This window comes from Cricetulus griseus, chromosome 9 (assembly GCF_003668045.3).
Source record: "Cricetulus griseus strain 17A/GY chromosome 9, alternate assembly CriGri-PICRH-1.0, whole genome shotgun sequence".
NCBI classification, from domain to species: domain Eukaryota; kingdom Metazoa; phylum Chordata; class Mammalia; order Rodentia; family Cricetidae; genus Cricetulus; species Cricetulus griseus.
The window spans coordinates 9,315,059-9,337,747 of NC_048602.1; the positions used below are offsets into that span (position 1 = coordinate 9,315,059).

At 51.4% G+C, this 22,689-nt stretch overlaps 2 protein-coding genes and 1 long non-coding RNA gene across 7 annotated transcripts in view; 2 read left to right on the forward strand and 1 right to left on the reverse strand.

Moving 5' to 3' along the window:
• The first annotated feature begins 416 nt into the window (after positions 1–416).
• On the forward strand, positions 417–12,440 carry LOC100772193 (cytochrome P450 2S1). 2 transcript variants are annotated; one of them, XM_035449536.1, is made up of 8 exons: positions 417–499; positions 1,621–1,770; positions 3,492–3,652; positions 3,732–3,911; positions 5,170–5,311; positions 6,740–6,927; positions 10,367–10,508; positions 10,659–12,440. In XM_035449536.1, the coding sequence occupies exons 2-8, from the start codon at positions 1,695–1,697 to the stop codon at positions 10,856–10,858; spliced, it is 1,089 nt and encodes a 362-aa protein (XP_035305427.1). In that variant the 5' UTR covers positions 417–499; positions 1,621–1,694; the 3' UTR covers positions 10,859–12,440. The 2 variants fall into 2 exon arrangements, with proteins under 2 accessions (XP_035305427.1, XP_027286200.1); XM_027430399.2 differs by having other exon boundaries at positions 486–568.
• Positions 12,441–17,399: 4,959 nt separating this feature from the next.
• On the reverse strand, positions 17,400–18,451 carry LOC113837197. The gene is made up of 2 exons (XR_003487871.2): positions 18,310–18,451; positions 17,400–18,071 (listed from the first exon to the last, which is right to left on the reverse strand). It is a non-coding gene; the product is annotated as an uncharacterized LOC113837197 (long non-coding RNA).
• Positions 18,452–18,621: 170 nt separating this feature from the next.
• The window catches only part of Axl (AXL receptor tyrosine kinase), a 30,176-nt gene continuing 26,108 nt past the window's right edge, over positions 18,622–22,689 (forward strand). For 3 of the 4 annotated variants that reach the window (XM_027430384.2, XM_027430385.2, XM_027430387.2), the window contains exons 1-4: positions 18,622–18,828; positions 19,695–19,920; positions 20,206–20,306; positions 21,113–21,289. In XM_027430384.2, the coding sequence (XP_027286185.1) occupies positions 18,765–18,828; positions 19,695–19,920; positions 20,206–20,306; positions 21,113–21,289 (568 nt within the window). In that variant the 5' untranslated portion in view covers positions 18,622–18,764. Of the gene's footprint in view, positions 18,829–19,121; positions 19,147–19,694; positions 19,921–20,205; positions 20,307–21,112; positions 21,290–22,689 lie in introns of those variants that run through there. The other variant, XM_027430386.1, reaches the window with a different exon arrangement.

Consider the following 22,689-nt stretch of genomic DNA (forward strand, 5'->3'; position numbering starts at 1 on the left):
TAGAGCCCCTGCCTAGAATCCCCCAGTGAGGGGCTGGGGGTGTGGCTCAGTGGTAGAGCCCCTGCCTAGAATCCCCCAGTGAGGGGCTGGGGGTGTGGCTCAGTGGTAGAGCCCCTGCCTAGAATCCCCCAGTGAGGGGCTGGGGGCGTGGCTCAGTGGTAGAGCCCCTGCCTAGAATCCCCCAGTGAGGGGCTGGGTGGGACATGACTTATTGGTATTGAGCTTAACATGTACAATGCCCTAGGTTCATGGCCAACAACTCTTAAAATGATGGAGGGGTGTGAGCATGATACAGAGAGAGGAAACAGCAAAGGGCCCAGGTCAGGGTGGGGGACCATGATGCCTTTGAGGAAATGAGAGAAGTTGTAGTGGATGATTAATAAAGCTGAAAGTCAGCGTGACTCTGGTCACCTTGCAGGCCTGTGAGTCACACCAACCAGAGCCGCCGGGCTTCTGGTTTTCTGAGGTCTGTGCCTTTACAACAGGGAAAGACTGCAAAGTGAGTAGAACTGAAGGATGGAAGCCCAGGGAAGAGATAAGCTGGACCAGCCTAAGGATGGGAGAGATGGTATTTGGAAGAGACTAGAGCCTGAGGGGCCCAGGGCTCTGTTCAGAGGGTGCATGGTGGGGCTGAGGTGGGGAGAGGAAAGGTCTACAAGCTAGTTTCAGACATGAGAGGGGGCCAAGGACAGATTCCAGCTGCCACTACAAGCCAGCCTTCAACAAGCGCCACGGCACTGAGCTCAGAAGGGGAGATCTGTGCAGAGCAAGTGTCATGGGCAAAGGAGAAGACCGTGTAATTTCAACCATCTTGCTTTCTGTTCCTATTCTCACCACGGCTTCATCTGCCCAAATGTGCTGGGATGGGCACATGGGACAAAAAGAGATAAAAAGGTGACAAGGGAGGGGTTAGTCACACATTTAAGAGACTATTTCTTCTGGCTTAAGATCAAAGGATAAAAAGCTAATTCAATTATGCACTTATGGAATACCTACTGAGTCCTCATTACACACACACACACACACACACACACACACACACCACACACACATATACCCAAACGCACATATACACACCACACACACACACAAACACACTGCAAACACGCACACACCAACACACCACACACAAACATACATACACTCACACATGACACACACACACATACACACAAACACACCACACACAAACATACATACATTCAAACACACACGACACACACACATACACACACACTATAAACACATATATACCAACATACATACACTCAAACACACACGACACACACACATACACACAAACACACCACATACACACAAACACACACCACACATACACACAAACACACTACAAACACATACATACCAACACACCACGCACATGAGCACACACATACACACACAAACACACCACACACAAGCATACATACAGTCAAACACACACGACACACACACTTACACACAAACACACACAAACATACCACATACACCCAAACACATACACAAACACACCACACACACACATCTGCCAGGCTGGTACAGATTCAGAACAGGGCCCTGGGGCGCATCTCACCAGGAGGAAGGAACCAGTCCCCTTCTTGAATCTAGCCTTCTATGCAGGGGTTTTCTTTGCCAACGGGGAGCGGTGGAAACAGCTGAGGAAGTTCACCCTGCTGGCTCTGCGGGACCTGGGCATGGGCAAGCGAGAAGGCGAGGAGCTGATCCAAGCAGAGGTGCAGAATTTGGTGGAGGCCTTCCAGAAGACAGAAGGTCAGCAGGGAGGGGCCAACAATTGCTTCCAGCCAAGAGGAAGAGGAACCATCTCCATTGTTCCCGGGTGGCGGTGAATCTGGGGGGGGGGGTCTTTGCTCACCTCCACTGAGTCCTTCACACTTGGGGTACCGCAAAGCTCTCTCTGTCCCTGGGGCATTGGCACCCTTGAGCAGACTCTCTCTCTCTCTCTCTCTCTCTCTCTCTCTCTCTCTCTCTCTCTCTCTCTCCCACGCCCTCCCTACTTTGTCTTGTTTTAAAAGGGGGGAATTTCACTAGTTGGGTCAGGCTGACCTGGAACTGATAATTAATTTTTCTACCTCAGCCTCCAAGTACTGGGATTACAGATGTGAGCTACCACACCTGGCTCTCCTTTGTTTTGTGGTGTGTGTGTGTGAGTGTGTGTGTGTGTGTGTGTGTGTGTGTGTTGTGTGTATGTGTTAAATACTCTTTATTTGATAATATATATAAACCACAATAAGTGCCCTTCAGCAGTAAAAGGCAGTTTCCTCAACATAGGGAATTCTACTTAAATAGGCATTGTCAAGAATTGTCAAGTGGCTTCCTGACATTTAGCCATTGTCTGTCACAGGCCAGTGAACACAACCTGAAACACAGGTGAGTCTCCTAGCGTCTGAGACGGTGATAGAATTTCCCCCGTGTTTAGAGATATCCGTATGCCCACTTACATAAGTCAAAATGCAAAACCATTAGTAGGTTTTTGGTGGCAGGCCCCCCCCTTGAGGGAGAGCAGTGATAGTATTTATACAACTGGAATTGTTACTCTAAAAAACAGAGCATAGCCACTTCACTACATACAAGTCAGTTTTACTTAAATCGGGACTGCCCACAACAAAAAAACATTGTTAGCCACTCATGATCTGAATGTTGGTGTCTGAGTTAAATCACGGTACATATTAAAAGTCAAGAGATAGCCGGGCGTTGGTGGCGCACGCCTTTAATCCCAGCACTCCGGAGGCAGAGGCAGGCAGATCTCTGTGAGTTCGAGGCCAGCCTGGTCTCCAGAGCGAGTGCCAGGATAGGCTCCAAAGCTACACAGAGAAACCCTGTCTCAAAAAACCAAAAAAAAAGAAAAAAGAAAAAAAAAAAAAAAGCAAGAGACATTTGTTATGTAATAAATAAGGCAGTGGTGTTACCTGTTAGTGACCCTTAGATAAACTGGTGTCTGCTCTTTCTCCCTTCTGAATTCCGGAAGATCGTTTTTTTTTTTTTTTGTTCTAGGGGTGTACTTTGTGTAATTCTCCAAATGCTCCCCCAGGTATCCCCTCCCCGGGTGATCCCTTTGCTTGTGTTGGTATCTGTGTAAGAGAATCCAGCCCCCTGACCTGTCTTCTGTCCAAACAGAACATGAGGATTTGGTCCAGTCTTAGGCTTGCCTCCCTTTCACACAATGTGGCACCGGGCAACACTTGTGAACAAAAATCGCCTTGTCTTTCTCAAAATTCTTAATCCGCTCCCGGCTGGTCACCACCACAGATGCTAAGACCTGGAGTTGGACATCCTGCTCTTTTGTTTTTTGTTTTTTGAGGCATGGTCTCACTCTGATATCCTTGAACTCCCAGCAATCCTCCTGCCTCGACTTTTCAGGGGCCGGGGCCACAGGTGCGAGCTACCACGTGTAGCTCCCACTCCCTCCCTGCCTCATCTCTTCATCTCATCCAGTCTTCTCTCGCTCTTCCCCTGCCGCCCGTGCCTCCCAGGCCGTCCATTCAACCCTTCCATGCTGCTGGCCCAGGCCACCTCTAACGTCGTCTGTTCCCTCATCTTTGGCATCCGTTTGCCCTATGAAGATAAAGAGTTCCAGGCTGTGATCCGGGCAGCAAGTGGTACCTTGTTGGGGATCAGCTCCCCCTGGGGCCAGGTAAATGGTGGAAGCTTTCCCCAGCCTCGGTGCTTCCTGTCGAGCACGCTGGGAACCAACTGTCTTCCTGCACCCACAGGCCTACGAGATGTTTTCCTGGCTACTGCAGCCCTTGCCGGGCCCACACAGGCAGCTCCAGCGCCACTTGGGCACCCTGGCTGCCTTCGTTGTCCAACAGGTACAGCGACACCGGGGAAGTGTCCAGACTTCGGGTCCTGCACGTGACGTCGTTGATGCCTTCCTGCTGAAGATGGCACAGGTGTGGAGACTTGGGAGAGGAGAGAGTCCCTCTTGAGTATGGCTAGTAGCCTGGCTCATAGGCCATTTGCCTAGCATCTGCTGCGTCCTAGTCCCTGGGCTGACCTGGGGATGGGACCGGGAATGGCTTACTTTGCTGGGGGAAGAGAGAGACCATCCCTTCTTGGGTCCAACCTAGAGCTTTCTTCAGGAAATTCTGAAGATCTCCATTGGTCTCTTCCCTTTTTATTTTTGGTGAGATATGGTCTTACTCTGTAGCCCAGGCTTGCCCAGAACTTACTCTGTAGCCCAGGCTAGCCTAGAACTCACTGTGTAGCTCAAACAGACCCAGATCTCACTTTGTAGCCCAGGGTGGCCTGGAACTCGCAGAGACCCCCTTGCTTCTGCCTCCCAAGGGCTAACCCAGCAGGTCTAGCCTCAGGTCTCTTTCTCTACCCCCATGTCTCTATGTGGGAGATGTACCTCTTTAGCGGCAAGTTTCCCTCCCACCCACCAGTTCCCAAATAACCACTCTGAGGCTTCGTATTAGTTATAATTGTTTGACCAATGGCTCAGGCATATTACTAACTGGCTGTCACAATTAAATTAACCCAATTCTACTAATCTGTATATCACCACGTGGCTGTGTCTTACAGGTAATGTTCTGGCATCTTACTGCTCTGGTGCCTACATGGCATCTCCCAGACTCTGTCATCTTCCTCCCTGTATCTCTGCTTGTATTTCCCACCTGACTCCATTCTGCCTGGCTATTGGCCAAATTAACCAATGCTAATAAAATATATTCACAGCATACAGGAGGGCATCCCACATCGTAAGTCTGTTACAGAGTTCTGCCTAGCATGCGGGAAGCCCTGGGTTCCACCCCCTAGTACCACATGGACTGAGAATGGTAGCTCACACCTGTCATCCCAGCACCTGGGAGGCAGAGGCAGAGGGTCACCTTCAGCTATATAGCAAGTTTAAGGCCAGCCTGGGCTACATGTGACCCTGCTTCAAAACGGGGGAGATGGACAATGGCATGTCTCAGTGGGTAAAGGTGTTTGACACCAAGCCTGACTCCCTGTGTTTGAGCCCCCAGGACCCACAAAATAGAAAGACAGAGCCAACTCCTGCAAGTTGTCCTCTGGCCTCTGCATGCATGATGGCACACACAAGCCCACACATGAAATTATATATATATAAAGTCTAGAATTTCTATCTCAGTCAGATAACAGTTCCTCACTTCTCAACTTGTTGCAAACATTTCTTTTATTGCTCAGGAGAAACAAGACCTGGGCACAGAATTCACAGAGAAGAACTTGCTGATGACGGTCACCTACCTGCTGTTTGCTGGGACGATGACCATCGGTGCCACCATCCGCTATGCCCTCCTGCTTCTGATGAAATTCCCTCAAGTGCAACGTAAGAAACTGTCCCGACAGCCAGGCCCCAGGAACCCAAGCGATGGTTCCAGAGGACAGAACGTGCAGGGAGACGAGAATGAGCAAAGGGTTTGGGGTTCCCCAAGTGGTGAGGGAACTTCCCATCACAGTCCCAGGTAGAGTGAGACACGACATGTCTGTGACACTTTGTCACCTTTATCGTTTGTTTGCCTTGACCCCAGTCACGGGGAGCCACAGAAGGACCTTGGAGCAGGGAAGACATAATTAAATTTACATTTATTGATTTATTGATTTTTGAGATAGGGGGTCTTAGTCTGTAGCCCAAACTGGCCTGCTAATCACTGTATAGCCTAGGCTGGCCTCTAACTCAGCATCCTGGCTCAGCTGAGTTTATAGTTGTGAATGACCACACTCTGCTTAAATCTGCATGTTAGAAAATCATCCAGCTGCCAGGACCGGATGAACTGAAGGAGACCGTAGCTCAGTAGCAGAGCTCTTGCCTAGAGTCTCAGGGGAGGGGGGAGGGGGACGCTTGAGAGCCTTTGCTCTCACCAGTCCACTGGTGAGGTGCGGGCATGGCTCAGGGGTAGAGTGATTGCCTAGCATCCCTGAGGCTCTGGGTAGCATTCCCAGGCCCAACCCCCCCCACACACACACACACACAGCTGGGGTCATTATCCAGGTGTGGCAGTGCACAGCACTTAGTAAGCTGTAAGGTGAGTTAGAGGCCCAGCCTTGATTACACTCTAGCCTAGACTATAGTGTGAGACCATGTCTCAAAACAAAACAACACCAAAAAAAAAAAAAAAAATGAGAAAGAGGTGAGGGTCATGATGGTAGCAGAAGCTGGACCTGAACCTTCAGTGGTAAGGAAGGGCAGATGGCTAACAGGCCAGGCTGGGAATGAACCACCCACCCACGCCCAATCCTGGAGGAACTCTACCTAAATGCCTTTAGGTTAGTGAAATAGCCTGACCCATAGGCAGCATTCAGAGGTCTAGTGGATTCAGCTATGACTTTTAGAGAATGACTTGGGTCTGCGGGCCTCGGTTTCCACATCTAGGAAACGGAAATGAATAAGGACGCCCACCTTGCCGAGTGTGGTGGCGCACGCCTTTAATCCCAGCACTGGGAGGCAGAGGCAGGCGGATCTCTGTGAGTTTGAGGTCAGCCTGGTGTACAGAGTGAGTTCCAGGACAGCCCGGGCAACATAGGGAGACCCTGTCTCAAAAAACCAAAACGGTGACCATCATTTTTTGTTACCTGAGTTAAGATAAAATTGATACATACCCCGCAAATAGGATGAACGAGACCCCAGGCCTAGCTGCTCCTTGCCTGCCTGCTGCCAGCCTCACCCCCAAACCACCGCTGCACGGGATGAGGCTCCTAGGACAAGGACCACAGGGTCCATCCCACCCTTGACCTGCAACCCTCTTCTTGCATGCAGAGCGTGTTCGGGAGGAGTTGATCCAGGAGCTGGGTCCCGGCAGGGCTCCGAGTCTGAGCGATCGTGCTCGCCTCCCTTACACGGATGCAGTTTTACACGAGGCACAGCGGCTCCTGGCACTGGTGCCCATGGGAATGCCCCACACCGTCACGAGGACCACTTGCTTCCGCGGATACACTTTGCCCCAGGTGGGTGTGTGGCATAGCCAGAGCAGTTATCTCGGCCCTGATTTGTCTGTCTGTCTGTCTGGACCCTCCCTGCAACCACCCACCCCTTTCTCTCCTGCCTCCATTGAAAAGCACTTCGGACATGCAAACACCAGGGGGCGATATACCCTCAGTCCTGAGATAACCCTGGCAGCGGGCTCCTTCTAGAATCAAATCCTTATGTTTTTAGCCCGGCTGTTTTCTCAGCTGGAACTTGAACAAATTGCTTCATCCACTGAGCCTCAATACACACCCCTGTTATAAATTGGGAATAATAATAATAATAATAACAATAATAATAATATCCAGTTTGGACTTGCGAGATAATCTACCCAGCTCTTAGTGGTGGGTGGGTGCCCTGCGTGCGTACAAAGAGCAGCCACAATGTCACAATAACACGAATCAAACATACCCTTTACATTGGTTCCAGCTGTTGTTCTGGACTCTTTCTTTTAGTATCATTTTCTTTGGTCTCCAAAAGAATCCTGTGTAATTATCACACCCGTTTTCCAGATGGGAAAACTAAGATCAGTATGAATGCACCCAGCCCTCGAGCGGGAAGACAAAATTCGAACCCAGGAACTAACTTTAACCACTTCTACCTGTCTTTCTGTTATTTAACAACAACCCCATGGCGCTTTGCGCGGAGCTCCTTCACCTTCCCAAGTCACAACCCATGGGCCAGACTGCTTAGCAAAGAATGTCTTGCCTCTCCCCTGTGGCTCCCCCACCTGCCACAGCCTCTAAAGCAGCGGGTCTCAGCCTGGGAGCCAAACGAGCCTTTCACAGAGGCAGCAGATCAGATATTTACATTACAGTTCATAACAGTAGCAGCATTGCAGTTATGAAGTCGCAACTAGTCAAAATAACTAGTCAAAATAGTCGCATAAAGTCAAAATAACTTTATGATTAGGAGCCAATACAACATGAGGAACTGTATTAAAGGGTCACAGCATCAGCAAAGGGTCACTGCTCTAACATAACAGCCCCAACTGGGCGTTGGTGGCGCAAGCCTTTAATCCCAGCACTCGGGAGGCAGAGGCAGGCGGATCTCTGTGAATTTGAGACCAGCCTGGTCTCCAGAGTGAGTGCCAGGACAGGCTCCAAAGCTACAGGGAAACTCTGTCTCAAAATAATAATAAAAATAATAATAAAATATCAGCCCGCAGTATGCGCGAGCTCTGGTCCGGCCTGAGAGGCTGCAGCCCTGCCTGGCTGTGGCCTTCGTGGACATCCCTCCCACACACAGCCTTGCCTTGGCCTCTCTGAGACATTCCCCAGAGAGGTGACTTCGGACAGCCACAGCTTAATCTCGGGATCACAGCATACTCCCTGAATTTCAAAACAGTGTAAAAATAACACGCTCTGCCAGGCTGACCCGGGGTTTCCTTTGGCTACTGTTTAAGCTCCCCCGGCCTTAGTTTCCTCATCTTTTTTTACCTCCCCCACCCCATATGGTAGTAGGGGTAAGACTCTGAGCCTCTCACACGCTCGGCAAGTGTTCCAGCACTGACTTACACCCCTGAACATACGCCCTTTTGTCTTTCTTCTCTTTTCCTTTGGAAATAAGATCTTGTGAAGTAGGCCAGGCTGACCTTGGTCCTGCGATCTTGCCATCTTCCTGCCCCAGCCTCCCGAGGGTTGAGATTACAGGCATGCACCACCACATCCAGATTCCCTTGTCTTTAAGTTGGGGATACTATTTTCTCCTTCCTGGGCTTATTGCAGAGATTTGGGGGGGGAAAGCCGGAAGGAGGGAGGGCTTCATGCTTGTGCACAGCTGTTGCATACACGGTAGTGCGTCAGGTACTCAAAGAAAGCATGCAGTTATCCCAATGTGGGGGCAGATGCCTGTTACACCAGTACTCCAAAACTAAAGCAGAAGAATCATCACAGGTTGAAGGCTAGCCTGTGTAGGGGACAAGGGTAAGCCTGCTAGAAGCTGGCTACAGGTGTGCCCGACCACGCCCCAATGGGCGTGGCCAAGGTGATGTCAGAGTGACCCTGGATAGGGTTTAAAGGGACAGACAAGGCACATGGGGGCCCCTTCTCTCTGGCCTCCCTGCCTTGCTGCCCCTGGCACGCTCTGGCTTGCGTTTGACTGGCATTTACCTAATAAAAGCTATCGTAACCTCACAGATTACGAATTTCCCTTATTAAGTCTGGGCCACATAGTGAGAGACACAGAAGCATTTGCTTAGCGTTGACATCATGTTTGGTTTTGGTTGTTTGGGTTTTTTTTGTTTGTTTAAGACAGAGACTCTAGACCAGGCAGGCCTTGAACTCAGAGATTCGCCCGCCTCTGCCTCTTGTGTGCTGGGATTAAGGCATGCACCACCTTAATTAAGGCCCTAAATATTTATTTATTTTCATTTTTATTTTGTAATTTTTTTTTTCACTTTTTAAAAAATATGACCCGGCAGTGATGGCGCACGCCTTTAATCCCAGCTCTCAGGAGTCAGAGGCAGGTGGATCTCTGAGTTCCAGGCCAGCCTGGTCTACAAAACAAGTTCTAGGATAGCCTGGGCTACACAGATAAAGCCTGTCTCAAGCAACAACAAAAAAAGTTGTGTGTGTGTGTGTGTGTGTGTGTGTGTGTGTGTGTTATACATATGTATGTATGTATTTACTTACCCTTGACTTCCTTGAATGTCAAGGTGACAGTCAATATTAGACAAAAGCAAAATACAGTTGACAGTAAAATATGAAATTAACAAATCACTTGAAATGTTTAAAGGAAGGTTCTGTGCTTTTGCTGCTTATATTACACAGCAATAAAAATTTTGATGGCTCAGCTGTTAAGAGATCTTGCTGCTCTTCCAGAGAACCCATTTTCAGTTTCCAGCACCCATGTTGAGTGGCTCTCTATTTCCAGGGAATTTAACATCCTCTCTGGCTTCCCAGGATGTGTGATCACATGCATGCGCGCAGGCGCGCACACACACACACACACACACACACACACACACACACACACACACAGATAGGTGGGCTGGAAAGATGGCTCAGCAGTTAGGAGTTCGATTCCCAGCGCCGACATGGTGACTCACGACTGTAATTCCAGTTACAGGAGATCTGACACCCTCTTCTGGCCCCTGTGGGCACTGTATTCATGTTGTACACAGACATTGGAGCAAACCCTCATACACACGAAATAAAAATAAAATCTAGCCTGTTGTAGGCCATGCCTTTAATCCCAGCACTTAGGAGGCAGAGGCAGGCAGATAATCTGTGAGTTCGAGGCCAGCCCAGTCTACAGAGGTAGTTCCAGGACACCCAGGGCTGTCAGAGAAACCCTGTCTCAAAAGACAAAACAAAACAAAAAAGTAAATACAAAAAATCTTTGTATTAAAAAATCAAGTTATATTAAAAGTATCAGTACAGGAAACCCAAGTGTGTGGCTTTCACCTTGTCCCCTCAGGGCACTGAGGTCTTCCCCCTCATCGGCTCTGTACTACACGACCCCGAGGTTTTCCAGAACCCAGGAGAGTTCTACCCGGGCCGCTTCCTGGACACTGAAGGTCACTTGAGGAAACATGAAGCCTTCCTGCCCTTCTCCTTAGGTATCTACTGGGCCTTAGGGATACCCAGAGGGTGCTGACTGGTTATAACCAGTGGGTGTCAGTGCCAGTCGGGGAGGTGCTTTCCTGCACCCCAGGGTCTCTGTTGGCTCTGATGTGAGCACAGCTGACCCAACCCCTTCTTCCTGCCAGGTAAGCGAGTCTGCCTGGGAGAAGGCCTGGCTCGGGCGGAGCTCTGGCTTTTCTTCACTGCTATCCTGCAAGCCTTCTCCCTGGAGACGCCGTGCCCACCAGGTGACTTGAGCCTGCAGCCAGCCATCAGTGGACTTTTCAACATCCCCCCAGACTTCCAGCTGCAGGTCTGGCCTACCGGCGACCAGTCCACCAGATGAAAGAAGGCGGGAGCCACCTGGGGTGACAGCCTCAAGGGGGTGTATGAACCAAGTGTCTCAGAAACTACGCCACACCACACATCGTAAGTCCAGGCAGTTGCGGGGACCCAGGATCACACTCACCTACACAACTCCAAGGCAACAGATGCTTTTTTTTTTTTTTTTTTTTTTTGAGAGGGCTGTCTGAATCAGGGTCTGGCTATGTATATGTAGCCCAGACAGGTCTCAACCTTGTGATCATCCTGCCTCAGATTCCCGAGTCCTGGAATTACAGGTATGGACCACTAAGGGGCTGCATAGGCTTTCAGACTACATAAATGTAATCTATGTCACCTGGACTCACAGGCATATTACCGGATACCCACCAAGCCGTCCACCAGACAACCCATGTGCTCACAATCCTAGTCCTGCTACCACCTACACAGCCACACCAACAGCCCAGCCATGTTCAGGACTCCATGTCTATCACTGCTGTTGCTGGGTCCTCGCCACAGAAAACAGCATGCCCCAGCTGGGGTCATGCGACAGCCAGAACGATGTCCCTGTTTACTCCATGGATGACCTCACCACCATCCAGGCACATGAGTGCCTCCATCTATGGCCGCCAGCCAGTCATCCACACAGCCGGGCCATATGTGACAATGTCTTGGCTCTTCCGAATTTCTTCCTACTGACACACACCATGACGGCAAAACTGTTCCTGGCCACTTCCACGCCCTTGTTCATCAGCCACACTCCTTCCAACAAATTTTCCCAAATATAAATGTAATTGTGGACACAAACCTTGTACAAATGTGGTTGGCAACCCCCAGGAGGAATGTCCCCAGTCATGTTTAATCAGGGCTCTGCTCCCAAACACATCCTGACTTTTCTTGGCATTGAAGTCCCGTCAGGGTGTTCAAACTGTAGCTCAGAGGTAGACAACACTTGCCTGGCATTTGTAAAGCCTAGGGTTCACTCCCCAGCAATGCCCCCAAAAACAATTTTTTGAAAATCTCCTTCCAACCATTCCCTAGCCCTAACCCTGGAAGGACTAGATGAGCAAACAGGGATCAGGTTCTACCCCTCCTTGACGGGACAGAGGCCATATCTGACTTCTTTGTAACTTGAAAGGCCCCATTTTTGCAATCAAAGTTTGTTTCTGGCCCAGGACCGGACCCCCCCTCTGCTTGTGTGAGTAAGGGGTGGGGATGGGGGAGTCCGCCCCTCCCCTGAGGCTGGGAGGGACCTGAAAAACAGGGTCACCGCCCATTCTGCCACTGACATCAGTACCAGATGTGAAGCTGAGGGGGAGGGGAGGGGAGGGACAGGGCTGAGGCTGTCTGCTGTCCTGGAAAGTCTTCAGCCAATGACAGCTATAGCCTTTGGAAGTTCTCCAATTCTGAATGCAGATACGGACACACAGGCTCTAAGGACACAGACCGGACGGGTGCCCTGCTCTTGTCTCTTCAACACCGTTCCCCTCCAGGTTTCACCATTCTGGAAGTGTGCACCAGTGGCAGACACCAGCTTAACATGTACAGGGCCGTGAGTTCCATCTTCATCACAGACAGAATTAAAAATAAAATAACCACTGACTTTCTGCTGTGTCTGTTCCTCTTATCGCTCTTTCTTAGGGTTAGTTTAAGGCAATTATTAGAAAAAAATTAGAACATGCCTGCCTTTTAATTTCTTTCTTTTTTTAGAAGGTCTACTCAGGTGGTGGTGGTGGCGTTTACCTTTCATCCCAGCACTAGGGAGGCAGAGGCAGGTGGATCCCTGTGAGTTTGAGGCCAGCCTGGTCTACAGAGTGAGTGCCAGGACAGCCTGTTACACAGAGAAACCCTGCTTCTAAAGCAAAACAAAAAAGACAGGATCTTATATGTCCCAGGCTGACCTTGAATTCTCTGTAAAGCCAAGGCTGCCCTTGACCTTCTGACCGCCCCCCCCCCAAGTCTACCAAACGCTAGGATCACACTTGCCTGGTTTTTTGTTTTGTTTGGTCTTTTGAGACAGGGTCTCCCTGTGTAGTCCTGACCATGTCCTAGAACTTGCTCTGTAGAACAGGCTGGCCTCAAACTCAGAGCTTCTGCCTCCAGAGTGCTGAGATTAAAGGTGTACTCCACCATGCCTGGCCTGGGTTCATATTGTTATCATATTTCAAGTGATTTGAAAAGGGATAAGGCTCTCCCCTTTTTTATTACACTTATTCATTTATCTGTTTTACTCTGGATGCATATGAATGGACACACACACACACGCACGCACACGCACACGCACACGCACGCACGCACACACGCATGCCACATCTCCCCCATGGAGGGCAGAGACAAACTTACAAGAGTCAGTTCTCTCCTTGCACCATGTAGGTCTCAGGGGCCACTCACAGGTCATGGGGTTTAGCACCAAGTGCTTTTACACTTTGAGCCATCTTTATGGTCCTTAAAAAAACAAAAACAACAGACCGGGGCTAATGATCAAGGATCATGTCTAGGTCCATGATCTTACTGTGTTGAAGTCTGTGACCCATGCTACCACTGAAGGCCATGTGGATGCCAGGGGTCAGGTCAATCACCTGAGTCCATATTGGTGACCCAGAGACACGCTGTAGCCAGGGCCATGCAGATCTGAGTGACCCAATCCACCCAATCCCATGGTGACATCCTGACCAGATGTGTAGCTGAGAACCATGCCTGGGTCCATGGCCCTGCTGCAGGCAGGGTCTATTATGTTGTCCAAGGTTCCTGTTACCATTGAAGGCCACATGGATGCCATGTTAGTGTCCAAGGGCCTTGCTGTCACGGGGGCCAATTTGAGTGACCTGCACTGCCACCTGGGGCAGTGGTGATGTCCAGACCCAGCTGCTGCCAAGGACCAAGTCTGGTCCCACAGAAATCTGGGTCTGTGATGCCACCAAAGGTTATAAGGAAGCCTGAGGTCGGGGCCACAACCTGTGGTCTTTGTGGTGTCCCGGGACCATGCCACCACCAGAGCCATCCTGATCTGAGTAACCTGTGTTTCCACCCGGAGCCAGGATGTCATCTGGGCCCAAGCTGCTGACCAGGGTCATTCCTGGGTCCATGGTTGTACTGCAGTTGGGGTCTTTGCTGATGTCTGTGACCCATGTAGCCTCAGGGGTCATGGGAACCATGTGTGATGGAGTCAGGACCATGCTGGATCAGCCCTGCCCTTTGCTGGTCCTGGGAAAGCTGATCCTGTTCTTGCTGGATGCCACAGCAAGAGAGATCCCTGCCCCACAAACACACTCAGGAAAGATGGCCCCACCCCTCACCATGGGTTGGGGAAAGTTGACCTCGATGGCCCTTGCCTGATGGGGTGAGGGCAGTGGCCTGGTCTGACCAGCTCAAATACCACCAGGTCCACAGCCAGGCCTTGGGTTGCTACACCCTAACATCTACTCCCATCTAGGACCTGCTGGAGCTTGTGAAGGGGCTGCTCCTGTGGAGCAATACCAGAAGGACCTCCATGACCTTCCTATCCCAGAAGAGTTCCAGCGAGAATCCAGTGATAATGGGGTACCAGAAACCAGAGGCCTTGAAACCAGTGACTCCTTGCAGTGGACATTTGCAAGTAAAACTGATTGGACTAAAGGGTGTAGTGTGTGACACACCACGGCTCCCAATGCCACTGGGATGAATGAAGAAGTGTTGGAGAGACAGGAAAGATGCAGGAGCCAAGAGGTTTCTTTTCTTTTTCTTTCTTTTTTTTTTTGTTTGTTCATTTGTTTGTTTTTTGAGACAAGGCTTCTCTGTGTAACCGCTCTAACTGTTCTGGCACTCACTCTTGTAGACCAGGCTGGCCTTGAACTCACAGAGCTCCGCCTGCCTCTGCCTCCCGAGTGCTGGGGTTAAATGAGTGCACCACCATCACCAGGCTTCTTTCTTTTTCTTTTTTTTAAGTTTGCTTTTTGTTCTTTTTGTTTTGTTTTTGTTTGTCGGTTTGATTTTTCTTTTTTAATTTTCATTTCGGGGGCAGGAGAGGGAAGGCTATGGCAGGATTGGAAGGTGAACAGAATCCGGGTATATAATGTGAAATTCCCAAAAATTCACTAAAGAAATCATGTTAGATCAAAAACAACAGCAACCAGAAGGCCCTGCAGTGGTGGCGCTCGCCTTTAATCCCAGCACTCAGGAGGCAGAGGCAGGCGGATCTCTGTGAGTTCGAGGCCAGCCTGGTCTACAAGAGCTAGTTCCAGGATAGGCTCCAAAGCTACACGGAGAAACCCTGTCTCGAAAAACCAAAAAAAAAAAAAAAAAAAAAAAAAAAGTGTGTGTGTGTGTGTGTGTGTGTGTGTGTGTGTGTGTGTGTGTGTGTGTGATATGTATGTGTGCCTGCCTCTACATACACAGATGCAGTGTGTCTGCATGTGTGTGAGGAGGCCAGAGGTAGAAATTGAACGTCTTCCTCTCTCTCCACCTTATTTGCTTATTTATTGCTGAGGGTTGTCTTTTTTTTTTTTTTTTTTTTTTTATGTGTGTAGGTGTTTTGTCTGCTTGGAGGTCAACCCACCATGTGCATGCCTGGTACCTGCAGAGGCCAGCAGAGGGCGTCAGATCCCTCTGGACCAGCCAGTAGAGTGCTGGGAACTGATGCCTCTGGAACAGTAGTCAGTGCTCTCAAACCCTGAGCCTCTCCTCAGCCCCTCCACCTTATTCTTTGAGGCAGGATCTCTCACCAAACAGGAGGCTCACAGTTTCAGCTAGAATGGCTCTCCAGCGAGCCGCAGGGATGCACCTCTTTAGGGAGGGTTACAGGCAGGCGTTCACAGCCACACCTGCCTTGTACCTGAGTCAGCTCCCCAGCGCCGCAAGCACTTTCCCCTCTGAGCCATCTCCCCAGGCCCGGGATGGACTTCTGTACCCTAGAGATGCCCTCTTTATTAGCAGTCCACTGTGTGCAGGCCTTCTCCATGGTTACAGCGACATGTGAGACATCCCAGTCTGTCCTCCCAGAGCCCCACAGGTCAGAGAGAAGAGAGAAAACAGAGAATTGTACAACAAATCCACGATGAGAATCCATGGAAAGCGCTGCCAAGGAAAAGCACAGGGTGAGCTGGGCGTGGCGGGCACACACCTGTCAGTCAACCCAGCACCCTGGAGTTGAGACCAGCCTTGGCAATATAGTGAGACCATCTTGGGGCTGGAGAGATGGCTCAGAGGTTAAGAGCACCGACTGCTCTTCCAGAGGTCCTGAGTTCTATTCCCAGCAACCACATGGTGGCTCGCAGCCATCTGTAATGAGATCTGGTGCCCTCTTCTGGTGTGCAAGCATGCGTGCAGTAATTGTATACATAATAAATAAATAAACTCGGGCTGGAGAGGTGGCTCAGAGGTCAAGAGCACTGACTGCTCTTCCAGGGGTGCTGAGTTCAATTCCCGGCAACCACATGGTGGCTCACAACCATCCGTTATGAGATCTGGCGCCCTCTTCTGGTGTGCAGATAGACATGGAAGCAGAATGTTGCATACATAATAAATAAATTTAAATATATATATATATATATATATATATATATATATATATATAGTGAGACCATCTCAAAGAGAAAGAGGTGTTGAGAGTGAACAGCCTATCTCGGGAGTGGAGCTAGGTTAGACTGAAGGCGCTGGAAACTATGAGAGGGAAACAGGTGGGGTTGAGAGATGGTACAGGAGCTCGGTATAGGATGCTCCCAGGCCTGTGCAGGGGAAGGGCACTGGAGGTAGGGATAGGGTCAAGTGGATATTGTGGCTTTATCTCAGAGGCTGAGACAGAAGGTGGTGACTAAGTGGTAGGGGGAGAAAGGGAGGGGGATGGGAGGAGGAAAGGGTCAGACGTGGGTTAGGAAACACCCTGCGGCTGAGGCTATTGAACTTGTAGGAAGAACTGACAGACTCGGGCCACCCAAGGAGGGACCCACAGCTGCGATCCAGGTGGCAGAGGACAAGACAGGACCAGGGAAAGGTTGTGGAGAGAGAGAGTCGAATAGGAGAGAGGTTTGGAAAACCGAGTTCTCCATGGAACCTTATTAATGCCAGCTCCATATAAGCCACGTTGATTCCGAGGCGCAGACCGGTGGGTGGGTCAGATGCTGGGGTGGGGGGGACACAAAAGTGAGACACAGGGTGATGATTAGGGGTGGGACCCTGAGCGAGCATTTGGAGAGCTTGGAGTTCATCCTCAGGGCAGCGGGAGTCACGGCTAGAGTCAGGGTTAGCCAGGCATGGTTAACGGGGGGGGGGGGGGGGTTTCTGTCTCAGAAACACCCTCCTAGAGCCTAAGCAAGAAATGAGTTGGAGGGAGGGAGAGCGGAAGTAGAATAAAGTAGGGGTGTGGAGAAGGGTAAAAAGGGAGAGAGACACCAGGAGGCAACACAGACGTCTGAGGTCATCAAGAAAAACAATTCCGGGCCTGGAGAGATGGCTCAGTGGTTAAGAGCACTGACTGCTCTTCCGGAGGAGCAGGATTCAATTCCGGGCCCCCACAGGGCGGCTCACAACTGTCTGTAACTCTAAGATCTGACACGCTCACACAGATACACATGCAGGCAGACACCAATGTATATAAAGTAAGAGTGAATACATTGTATATATGAAAACCCCCAGGTCCGATCAAGCATCTCTCTGGTTAATGGAGAAAAGAGTTAGGTGCTAGAGGCCTTCTGAACACATCCTCTATGGCAAACACCTAGAGGCACAGTACTGGCCCCTCAGAGCCAGAGTACTGGCCCCAGATCAGCAAGGGCTGGATACAAGTTTCCCTGAGAAGGAAGGCGCAAACAGCGCAAGTGCAGAGAGAGAGAGAGACAATGGGATGCCAGAAATCCTGGGCACCTTGTCAGCTGGGCTACCCACGTGCAAGGAACTGCACTGCACTTTGACCTAGATCGGTCACGCACTCCTACATTAGCACGGGCTGTCCTCACTCCCATCTTACAGCTAGACACACAGACACACGGGGAGACAGGAGTCTGCCCACTGCCCGTAGTTAGTGGCACGGCTGGGACAGCGCTGGCATTCCCACTCCAGTCTGCAGCCACCTCTAGATTCCTGTTTGTGTGTTCAAGTGGGCTTTGGTGGGTGTGAGCGTTGATGTCACCCGGGGTCCGCCTGCCTGTCCAGCAGTGACCTTCCATCTGTGAGACTTCTCCAGCATGCAAACGCCTGACCCAGCTCATCTGATGGTGTACGTGGGCAGGCCGCATGCCACTACGTGTCTCCACCTGTCCAGGCTTCTGTGTCAATGCAGAGAGAGAGAGAGAGAGAGAGAGAGAGAGAGAGAGAGAGAGAGAGAATGTCCTTGTTCAAGCTGAGTGTGAGGGGGGCGTGAAGGGAGGCCTGGGAGGCTGGGCTGAGGGTGGAGGCCCAAAAGGGGGGGGGGGCGTCTTGTGCTGAGAGGAGTGGAAATTCTGCAGGAATGTTTACCAGACCCTGAGAGAGTCCCGGGGGACAGCGCCCATTCTCCTAACTCACCAGCCCAGGATCGGCCCTCAGCCACCATCAGCCACAAAGGGCTCCTTCCACCTTCCCAGCCTCTCTCCAAGGCGCCAAGGCTCCTTTAAAAAGACAAGGCCCATCCAGGACTCTTCTCTTAGTTAACCCCTCCGAGTCCCAGTGGCCCCTGTGCTGGGGCCCTAGTGGGCGGAGGCAGAGGGGGAGCCAGGGGCGGGGAAAGACGTCTGGGAGGCAGAGAATGAGGCAGGGTAGCCGGGAAGGCGGCTTGCTGCTGCGGAGGAGGAGGAGGAGGAGGAGAAGGAGTTGAGCCAGCCCGAGGGGCTCCCGCTGTGCCAGGCGGGCAGTGCCAAATCCCAGGAGCCCAGAGCTGGGGGGAGGGCCGGGGACGACCCGGCCCTGCCCCCTTCCCGAGAGAGGTGCCCATCAACTTGGGAAGAAAGTTTGGCATCGTTTGCGGTAGTGGTGTCCCGAGGATGGGCAGGGTCCCGCTGGCCTGGTGCTTGGCGCTGTGGTGCTGGGGGTGTGCAGCTCCCAAGGGTGAGTGAGTGATGGGGGACTCACTGGGGTAGAGACACCCGCTGATGGGACACAGGGCAGGGGGAGCGAGGGGGTGGGGGCTGGCTGGCAGGTGTTCGGGGTGCTGGGCTGGTTTAGGGAGTTTCCTTGGGACGACCGAGAGCTGACTTGCGGGGAGACAGAAAGACACAAACTGGGGGACGGTGGGGGTAGGGAAAGCAACCGAGGGAAGAACGGAAGAACAAGAAACAGAAACTGGGAGGGCCAGGGACAGAAGATGGGCCGGGGAGAAAGACAGATGGAAGAAGCTGAGGGCGCGCTGGAGACTGATGAATCCAGGTCCTGAGCAGAGGGACAGTCTGGGGGGGGGGGCAGGTGACAGGAAAGAATCTTTCTGGGACAACACAGGGGCAAGCTTGGGAGTCCTGGGCCCCCTTGTCACGGCTGTCCCCCTCCACCACTTGTTCTTGGCCTGCTGGTTCTCTCTCTCTCTCTCTCTCTCTCTCTCTCTCTCTCTCTCTCTCTCTCTCTCCTCTCTCCCTTTCCTTCCCTCCCTTCTCCACTTTCTTTTCCTCTATCTCCCAGCCTAGACTGTAAAGTCCCTAGAGACGGGAATGGCGGGGACCGGCCTTGCCATGCAGTCCAGGGCGTGGGAGGCTGCCAGATCCCAGGCCTTCCTCCCAACAGACTGGCCATGGGATGGAAGCCGGACCTCAGTCCCCTGGGAAGACTCCCATCCTCCCCCCAGTGCCTCTACCCCCACCCCCCCTCTGAGATCATTCTACAACTATGTAGGGTCCTGGCAGCGGTGGGCAAACAGAGAGTGTAGAAGAGAGGAGTAACGGACTGTGGCGTTCCTAAGCACGTTCCTTGCCATCTCCCAACAGACACACAGACTGAGGTTGACAGCCCATTTGTGGGGAACCCGGGGAATATCACCGGTGCCAGAGGACTCACGGGAACCCTTCGGTGTGAGCTCCAGGTTCAGGGGGAACCCCCGGAGGTGATGTGGCTTCGAGATGGACAGGTCTTAGACCTGGCTGATAACACCCAGACCCAGGTGCCTCTGGGCGAAAACTGGCAAGATGAATGGAAAGTCGTCAGTCAGCTCAGGTGTGCCACCTGTCCCTGACCACGGGTCTCCCTGCACACAGGGCCACTGGGCAGCCACTCCACCTGGGTTGGAAATCTCCACTTGACCACTCACTGGCCATGAGGCTCTGGGGTTGTGATATGACCTCTGGGTTTCGTTTTCTTCTTCTGTAAAAATGAGTTAAAAATAGTGCCTCTTTCAGCCTTCTATGAGTTTCCTGTCCAGACCCCCTCTTTCAGTTCTGCTGACCCTCCCGGCTTCCAGCCCTGACCCTAAGCCTCTCTGTCCCTTCTCTTCCCTTCCAGAATCTCATCCCTCCAACTTGCAGACGCAGGAGAGTACCAGTGCATGGTGTACCTGGAAGGACGGACCTTCCTGTCTCAGCCTGGCTTTGTAGGGCTGGAAGGTGAGGTCTCGGGGCAGAGCTTCTGAAGGAATAGCGGGTGACAGAGATCTCAGTTCTCCATCAGGACATAAAGCCTAGAGATGTAGGGAATCTTGGAGATTGAGGATGGTTGCAGGGGGGTGGGTGGGTGGGACATAAATTATGTTGGGAGTAGGTCTAAGGGAAATTCTATGTCCCAGAGGGAAAGACATTTGAGGAGATTTGGATGTCCTGGGGGATCAGATATACTTGGAGTAGGGTATGGTAAGGGTCAGGGACACATGAATTAATTCTCCCATCACCCCAAGTACATCATTAGTAAAATGATACCAGGAAAGCCAGGCATGGTGATACACACATAAACCACCACACTCAGGAGGCTGACGGAGGGGGAATCTCTGTGAGTTCAAAGTCAGCCTGGTCTACAGAGTGAATTCCTACACAGTCAAAACAAACAAACCAACCAACAAACAACAAAGAGGGTGAGAGAGCAGAAAGAAGGAAGGGAGAGGAAGAGGGGGAGAAGGGGGAAGAGAAAAAAACAACCAGAGAACAGGTGAGAAGAGTTGAGACTCTCACATGATCTGGAAGTTGTCCAAGGTGGTCAGGCATAGGCTGAACCAGATGTTGGAAGCATGGCCCTAGGCCCAGAAGCATAAAGGGTCAGACATCTGAAGGTAACTTGGTGTCCTGAGGGACCAGTTATAAGGGACAAGTCAAAGACCCTGCAGGGTGGATCTAGAGTTTAGCAGCTCCAATGTCCTAATGATAATCTGGCCCCTGAGAGGTTCCGAGGGAAACTCATTTTTCTACCACCAACTGCCCAGGTCTTCCGTACTTCCTGGAGGAGCCTGAGGACAAAGCTGTGCCAGCCAACACCCCCTTCAACCTAAGCTGCCAGGCCCAGGGACCCCCTGATCCCGTGAACCTACTCTGGCTTCAAGATGCTGTTCCCCTAGTGCCCATCACAGGCCACAGCTCCCAGCACAGGCTGCAAGCTCCAGGTGAGTCCAAGAGCGGGGACCAAAGCAGGGGATTGAGGGCCCTTTATTCACTGTGGCTGACCACTTGCCCCTGAGACTTTCTCATCTGTCCGTCTGTTCTCCACCCCTCTGTCTCTCCATCACTTTCTCATTCCCTCTCTGTATGTGTTTCTGTTCACCCCAGCCTCTCTCTGAATAGCATTCTTTGTCCCAAATTTCCTCTAAGCTGTTCAGTGGCCCAAGTGTGTAGGCCTGCTGCTCCTTTGTTAGCCCTTGACCCAAGCAGGGCATCAGAACTAACCAGTACCCTCCTCCATCCGCCTCCTGCCCTGAAGAGTCCCCTGGGCCTCAACTAAGGGGAGGAGGTCTCTGCTCAGCTGAGGTGTCCTGGCAAAATAGAGCCCAGGATACAATGAGGGAGAGAAAGGGAGCAACAGAGAAAGACAGATAGAGAAGACAAGATGGAAGCTCATACCTGTAATCCCAGAACTCGGGAAGCTGAGCAGAAGGACCATTTTGAGGTCTGTCTAGATGACATAGTGAGTTCTAGGCCAGCCTAGGTTACAGTGTGGGACCCCGCCAACCAAGAAAAGCAAAGGGCGGAGGTTGTTGATCATTTGGTGCAATTGTTGCCTAGCATGCAAGAAGCCCTGGATCCATTCAAAGCACCCCATCCTTGGTGGTGTATGCCTGTAATCACAGCAGTTGGGTGGTGGAGGCAATAGTGCCACAAGTTCCAGACCAGCCTCAATTATCTATCAAGTTCAAAGCTAGCCCTGGCCACATACTAAGTTCGAGGCTAGCTTGGGCTATAGATGGCCTTGTCTCAAGAAAGAAAGAAAAAAAAAAAATCAGGGGCAGGGGAGGGAGGAAAACGAAAAGAGAACAGGCCACAGAAGTGACCTAGCATGGAGAGATATATGATAATATGATCTGAATGATAGGGCCCCATGTCAGACTGACCCTCTGTTTTTGTACAGTTGGGGCATTTTGGTCGTCAGAGACACGACTGGGGCACCTTGTACATAGAGTGTCCCTAGCAGAGAAGAAGGCATGGGGCACACACATGGGGGTGGCTCATCATGGGAAGACAGCCAAACCCTAAGAGTTAACAGTTCCCTAAAACACCAACTGCCACCCGCCTCTCTGGGAAGGTGAGGAGGGGGTCTTTCAGTGTGGAGAGAAGGGTTCGAATTCTCAGCATTCTGGGAGCCCTGAGTGTGCAAGGAAGTTTGATGAGTGTGCTGGCCCCCAGAGGGGTGACTCAGGCCCGTGGCTCGAGTGGTCTGGTAGGACTAGGAATGGGGCCTGAGTCAGCCTGGCTGGACAAGGAGGGGGAGGGGAGAAATGGGGCACCCAAGTGCCAAAGGGTCTCATGTGTGTTGTAACCGGAACAGAAACACCTGCAAAGAGGTGAGGAA

Excerpts from the sequence above, each read along its gene's own strand:
- LOC100772193 (XM_027430399.2), top strand. The coding sequence starts at position 517 with ATGGAAGCCCAGGGAAGAGATAAGCTGGACCAGCCTAAGGATGGGAGA. Across the intron at positions 1,771-3,491 it reads GGCCTTCCAGAAGACAGAAG|GCCGTCCATTCAACCCTTCC; the intron begins GTCAGCAGGGAG and ends CGTGCCTCCCAG. Across the intron at positions 5,312-6,739 it reads GAAATTCCCTCAAGTGCAAC|AGCGTGTTCGGGAGGAGTTG; the intron begins GTAAGAAACTGT and ends TCTTGCATGCAG.